Raw genomic sequence first — 7,332 nt, 5'->3', positions numbered from 1 at the left:
GGTTCAGTAACCAAGGAGCTGACATTGATGCATGTGTTGATAAAGCTGCAAACATTCAAAATGAGATTAACAAAGATTTTGAGGAAAGGGTGACAGCTAATTTTGCACAGTATTCTGCATCTAATTCAGGTCAGTGTAATGATAGAATGTTTTATAACTCTTGTGTCATCCAGAGGGACTTTTATGATGCTTTGTGTTTTTGAGGATTTGTGTATATGAAAGTGTAGTTCTTAATACATCATTCAAACAGGTTATAACTTTTTTATTGAACAGCTATTGGTTGCAGCCATGAACAGGAATAAACTTCAGCATTTAGAAGCCATTTTATATATCCGTCAGCATTCGTAATGATAATAGATTCCTTTTGTCTAATTCACCTTGAAAGTATTGACTTCAGATGTGAAATGGAACCAAAACTACCGTGCCTGTTTTGCAGTGTCGCTTAATATTTGCGAAAAGATCAGATGGAAAGTTATATTAAGTGTGTTTAAAGAATCAAACTGTAGTTTCTTTGTGTTGTGTGAGACCTTTTGAGAACATCTCAATGTATTTCTGCTCTATTCTCCTCCTTGTTTGAAGGCAACTGACATTCTTCTTTCACTTTTCTTTTTGTTTGTGAAATTTTCTCCTTTTTTTTATCCACTCACTTCTCCATCTGCTTTCACTTTTGTTTGCTTGGGCCGTCTCTCATCCCAACTTGATAATGAGGAATGCGGTGTGACCCTGACCTCTATCAGCCCATGCATGACCTTCTGACTCCCCCACATAACCTTTGACCTTCTCTTTGACAGCTTGATTAATTACCCTGTGTTATGATTTATGAGTAAGTGCTATGTAAAAATAATAGACAACAGGTGGTCGTCTAAAAACTTTTTGTGGCATGTTTTCTTTTCCTGCCTAACTTGATGAGCTATTTTAAGTTGGGAACTTAGAGGGACAATGTGTGTTTGGCAGTAACACGGCATTTTTACACACTTGGACACAGTGCTGGAATTCAGGCAGCCGAGGTGTAGCCGGGATGGAAATATCGCAAAGTATTAGGAGGGTGCAGTTGCCAAAATGTACATTGAGTGGAAATGGAAAGCGGAGTCAACTGACATTTCAGGCGTTTCAGTCTCAGGTCACGTCTTGAGAAAATTGCTCAAATAATGGAGGGGGCATTTTTCAAGCTGAGCTGCATCTCTAACAGCTATGTTTACTTTAACGCTTCACTAGTGACTTCTGATTGGTTGTCATGACCTCATCCCACTGTTGCACCTACGGTGTCGCAACAGTGACATAGACGTACCCTTCTCGTGGAAAAGATGGGAAATGAACAGAACATACATCTTTCAGAAAGATGAATGGATATTTCTGTGTCCGTTTTAACCACGGGCAGGTTGGAGAGCTGAGCACTTTGAGTTGCATTTCCCCTGGGAATTGCCTCCGGTGTTGTTGCCAACGATCCAAACAGAAACCTGAACTTGAAAATTCAGGTTGATAAAGCTTAGGAAAATGATCTTATTCAGACCCTCGCTTGCAGTCCAAAAAGATAGTTACACAGGTCAAAAGATTCCTCTCCAGCCCTGACCTCTCTGGTCACATATGGTGTCCCATCTTGCTGGATTAATATGCAGAGCTGAATACTCTCAGCTCATTATTCATGTGGCCAGGCAGAACAGATTTCAAAAGATTTGGAATTTACCTGAAATACTTTGAGGTTCCTTTTTTTCTTAACCTTAGTCTTACTGTCAGAGGCAGCAATTTTGGTATGTCTTCCATTTTGAACATCTCGTTTGAACTTCCAGTAAGAGGCGGAAAGTACTGCTCCGTTTCTGACTCATGTATTACGGTGAAAAAGACCCTTCTACATTGTTCTGGCTTTGTAGTAAAGATATTGTAAGCCGAGATTCATGACGCTTCCCAACACTTGACTTTGTCAGCCTGCTTTTCCTTTTCATCATCGTTTGCTGGCTCAATCATAAATATTAATTGTGTTTGTATTTATGAGCCTGAAAGTGGAGTTTGCACACAGTCCTCTGCCTCCAAAAAGTAGTTACCTGGAGGGTGCTAGTAGTTCGTGTAGATCACATTTTACTTACCTTGAAGCATTAGAATTTGGGAAAATAGCTGTTAATTGGGTGTTGTAGTCCGAGAGAGACTCCGTAATTGTATCCACTGAAGTCGTAGATTAGAGGCCGGGACTTGTGTTTTTCAGTGCCTGTCCTGATTATTGCCTCTCATCACGGGTACACTGACAGGGGATGCAGGCAGACCTTGGCTTCTGTGCAACACCTGGGTTCTCTCGGACGTGTGGTAGAGCACAGGGCTTGACTTGTTTCAGCCAGCTGAAAATTGATGGCGGGGGGGCAAGGTGGTCCGAAAGTTTAGCTTTTTACCGCGAAAAACCTTTGCACTTTAGAGAGTGGTTTCTCTCTCTGTGCGCACTGGACACAGTGGAGAAAACTCCTCCACTGTTATGTACATTGGAAACAGACCTAATGTTTTACTGATGGTGGCAAGCTTTAACAACTCTCCTGCATGACAGTCCTTACTTACATCGTAGGTTACTATTTTTTAATAATACCATAAGCTCGTCATAGCTGAAATTGATATTTGTAATGGCATTGTGAGGTATATACTTCTGAAAATGACTTTCACTTAAAACTTCTTAATGGATGTGATTTTGTCTTTGCTTAACAGTCGTGCCAAAGACTGTGAATCTTGCCTATTCCTGGCTTTGCTAAAGGCCGTTTTTCAGATGTTAGCAGTTTCAGGTGCTGAGATTTGCATTGACTTGCACTCTGCCCAGCCACACTCAGTTAGTGAGGAGTTCTGCCTTTTTTTTCGTTTTCTGATTGCGCTGAACTTTAACGGCACAGCTATGCCCATGTGAAATAGGTTTTTTAAAAATTATTTGAACTTAAAAGCCGCGTTGTTTACATAGGTGTTACTTAGAGCTGAATATTCCTTTTCAGTAGAAAATGCTTGGGCTAAGGCTGAATGAGAGAGGTTGTAATTGGACACAATTTTGCTAGTTGCTTTGTACATGTTACTCTCAAATCTTCTTTCTGGCGCCATTCTTTCCGTCTTGCAATTTAGGGTGCAGAATTACAAGGGAAACGGAAATACGCTACGTCATGTAAGCAAAACGATCTGAAAAGGGACAACTTTCCTAAAGGAAAGTCTTATGAATTGTAAGGTTTCTTTTTTTTCTCAATTATGAGGACAACCTGTCTCAGTTACTACTTAGTTATTTCAGTTGTACTGACAGGAAGAGCCTGCTGTCTGGGAGAAATTTTTAAAAAAATGTAAAGGGAGACATGTTACACTGCTTAAAATATAATTGATAAAAATCCTTTAATTGATTTATGAAATAGTGAATTTAAAAATGGAATCATATTTCATCTGTTGATACCTATGTGAAAAATTGACATTGTGTCCTCATAAAATTGGACAAATGAGTCGTGTAATTTTCAGTTACATAATCAATAACTTAGACAAATTCTGCTTCTTTGATGATTTATGTGTCTGTTTTGTGGTCAGCTTAAAGTGGGCACAGAGTTTCAAATCCCTGTAACACTCGTAAACCTGTAATAAACACATGAATTTTGCATTTGGCATTGTGTAGAAAGCAAAACCAATCAATGCGCAGAACGTCTCTGCTCAAAACGAGCGGGTCAAGAAGATGAACAGTGCAGAAAGCCCCAAAACCACCAGCCTGCCAAGGACTGCGAAAACTTAGTCCTACTCTGCCGCTAGCAAGCTCAAAAAAAGGTCTTTTCATCTGAGGCGTGTAATTTAGGAACGTTTCTAAGTGGTGATCTCCCCTGTGATGGACTTTGGGCTTTGAATTTTCAACGCTGGAAATTTTACATGTTGATGGCACCATGTTGTGCGTTAATATGACCAGCAGTGGCACGGGTAGATTTTAAACTTTGTCTTCTTTAATCTTCTCTTTTCTTTTGCCCTTCCCACTTTGTTTATTTATTTATTTGCTTGTTTATATTTATCCCGTTCGATTCACTGGGCAGGGAGGGCAGGGGAGCGAGATGACAGGAGACCACTTACTCACGGCGCCGCGTCTAGCGAGGAGGCAATTTTCTCTTTGGCCTATGGTGACCTTTTTTGACTACGTCCCTTACGCCAAAGACAGTCTTCTGAATGCCTCTATTTCACCCTGTTTAGCAGAGTGCAACCGTGCCCTTTAACTTGGTTTTTGGTGGGAGGAGAAGCTACGGCAGACGTTTGAGAAGGGCACAAGGACGAGGGGTAGGAACTCCCTTCAGATGCGATTTTGATAACTAGTCGAGTGTGTCCAACTGTAGAAAATCACCGAGTGACAATCTGTCTACCTGACAGTGGCCACAATGCGCTACAAGGTTTGTGAATGGCTCTACAGATTAGAATAAAGCAAGCCCAAATAAAGTATCTTTTGTTGGCGTGGGCTTGGTTTGCCCTGGCCAGCTAGGTATGGGGACCTCTTTGATCCTCGTGCCTAGCCCAAGTGCAAAACGAAGCGCCGAGTGAAAAGCTGGAATAAAGCTGTTCGGTTAGGTAATTAATATAGACGTTTCCAAAAAGTAAGTCTTTATTAAAATTTACTTTTAAAGGACAGCTTGATTTTGACTGGGAACCCATGGTAACTTTAAGGACTCATCTGTTAAACGCACGTGCTTCTCTTTTCTCCCTGTGTTTGCGATTATATCTTCCACGAATATTGCAATTCTTGTGTGATTTGCCATCATTTAAAAATCATAATAAAATGATTGGCTGATTTATTCAAGATTTATTTCTCATTCATAAATTCATGTATTTTTCAACCGGCTCATTTTCTGAGGCACAAAAATGCAGCTGGTATGCTCAAAAGCATCCTGCAGGTCACGAATTTTCTCTGGGTTTGTTGAATACAGGACATAATCCCAGTGAAGTTTTAGAGCAGATTTAAAGATGTACTTAAAAGTCATCCCGACAGTAAAAGAGTTGACTTGTAAGCAATACCACTGAATCAGTTTTAGTATTGATTCATCGTTACTGCCACTATTGGCTTCTGCATGGTATACTTGTTGTCAGCTAGACAAAAGGTTTTACTATTTTAAACTACGGTGAATAATTCTCACGTGCTTTCTCTAATACGTATGTATGTATCTCTATATACACACACACACACACATATATATGAAATCCCTCCATCCTTTTTCTTTTAAAGGTTTGTATTGGCTGAGTGTAAAGCTTTTTATTCATCATTATGTAGAGTTCTTAAAAATAATATTTTGCTTTTAGTTCTCCTACTGTTTTCTGAAAAAGTCTGATAAAGTGCTTATGAATAAAACAACATATTAAATTATTTTAAAGGTAAAACAGGCAACTTTTTCTGACGCTGAGGGATGTGTATGAGCATAAGTGCACGCGCAGACACATATTCACACATCAATATCCCTTTAACGACAGAAACGAAACAAACAGAATACTGTTAAAATGCTCTCCTATAAATTACATTGTGTGAACTTACTGAAATAAATATAAAAGTTTTTAAGAGCATTAAAGTAAATGCAAAGCATTTTCAAGCATTAAATCTCCCTTTTCATATTTATTCTTTTTGTGTGTGTGTGTGTCTCTTCTAAAACAGGAAGGCTATGGAGTAATAGTACTGAATCCCAATGAGAACTATATTGAAGTGGAGAAGACAAAAGCCCAAGTACAGCTGTCTTCTGATGGCTCAGATGAACCTGCAGAAAAGAGGGAGAGAAAAGATAAAATCCAGAAGGAAACAAAGAAGCGACGTGACTTCTACGAAAAGTATCGAAATCCGCAAAAAGAAAAAGAAACTATGCAGATGTATATTAGAGTAAGTTTCTTCTGGTTTTGTTTGCCCTTCTTTAGTGATATATAGATATGTTTACTGTCTGTATTGGCTAATAAACAGCATGCTTTTTTAAGAACAAACACATTACCAAGATGGCATTCAAGAGTTCATACAGAGTTCCGGGCTCTTTACTGATATTTTTTGTCACTTATTGAATGTGAGGTTTTGGAAGAGTTACAAAACATTCCTTTCTAATTTCAAAGGGGAACTCCATATGAACCCCAGAGGAGCTCACGGGTGCTATCAGGAAAGAGAATGATTTAAGGAAGACTTCGTAAAAATTATTTTATAAACAGAGGTGTGCGTAAGAAACACTTTCTAGTGCAGCTTAGGCAACATATTAGCTTCACATGTCATGCATGCATTTATTGTATTATATTGTCTTATACTGGGGAGACAGTCGCTACAGCCTGATAGTTTTTTAACATATTACCTGCTGAATTAATAATGTATTGTGGAAAATACGGATGTTCATCTTGTGTGGTAGCAGATTTACCCTATAATGTATTGTTTTCATATGAGCAGCCATCCATTGTGTTTCAGCTGAACTTCTGAAGGCAGATAAAGGAGGAGAGTTATTAATATCTTAATAAATATTTAAGCTAGAATAGTTCGAGAATGGTGTAATGAGGAAACTGTCCCTTGCTCTTTTCTTACTCAGTGAACCTTTGCACTTTGTAATGCTACCAGCATGGGATCGTTATAACAGTGCTACCCGAGGATTTCTAATTCTGCAGGGGGCACAAACAATATTATTTGCACTTTGACACATTCTGCTTCATATACATACTATGCATTACACATTGAAGACTGAGTCACGCAATTTCCAAAACCCTCATTGTGAAAGTTAGCATTTTCATTTAACGGTAAAACATGTCAGAAATGCTACAGTGTAGTTAAAACAGGAAAAATGTGTGTGCCTTTCTGGTGTGAATCAGAGAAAAATCCAGCGAAAGACAACATCTTAAATTTTAGAATCGTCTTAAATTTTAACGTATTCCTATTAATTGTGGTTTAGCATTACCATGTTTGTAGGAGAAATACAGCTGTACTGGCTAGTTAAAAGAGTTTGTGACCTGGATGCGACATTATCACTGCTACCATAAATACTAATGTGTCCTTTGAGAAAGATCTCGCTACTGAGTATGGGAAACAAAAGGATGTGTATAGATGTCCAGAGTCACCAACAGGGCAGTGGTTTATCTATCCACTGATTTTTCTGAGATGCTATACTTCCCACCAGCCAGACCCTGCTTCATAAGAGGGGCAGCCAGGCTTGTTTCAAGGTCCACCAGAAGTCAGCAGACGATGTTGCTGTGTTGTTGAGAAATGCATTTAGTCCGTGTGCTGGTCCAGTGTCCCCTTGTTGAAAGTGAACCTTTTTTTGATATCTTTCTAGCAGTTCCACCTTCTTGTGGCTCTTTTACTTGAGGAGACATGAAATTTGGCTTCAGGAGGTTTGACCCTGAAACATAAAATGCACGAAT

The 7,332-nt window shown here is 39.1% G+C and overlaps 1 protein-coding gene across 1 annotated transcript in view; it reads left to right on the top strand.

Annotated features, from left to right (window-relative positions):
- Positions 1-5,827, top strand: part of LOC104165927 (protein FAM172A) — a gene marked incomplete at its 3' end in the record, with an annotated part of 107,345 nt that extends 101,518 nt beyond the window's left edge. The window contains exon 6 of the mRNA XM_009705700.1: positions 5,609-5,827. Coding sequence (XP_009704002.1) covers positions 5,609-5,827 — 219 coding nt within the window. The remainder of the gene's footprint in view (positions 1-5,608) is intronic.
- Positions 5,828-7,332: the final 1,505 nt, after the last annotated feature.

Source organism: Cariama cristata, unplaced genomic scaffold (genome assembly GCF_000690535.1).
Source record: "Cariama cristata isolate BGI_N322 unplaced genomic scaffold, ASM69053v1 scaffold12448, whole genome shotgun sequence".
Classification (NCBI taxonomy): domain Eukaryota; kingdom Metazoa; phylum Chordata; class Aves; order Cariamiformes; family Cariamidae; genus Cariama; species Cariama cristata.
This window is presented reverse-complemented; position numbering and strand designations above follow the sequence as displayed.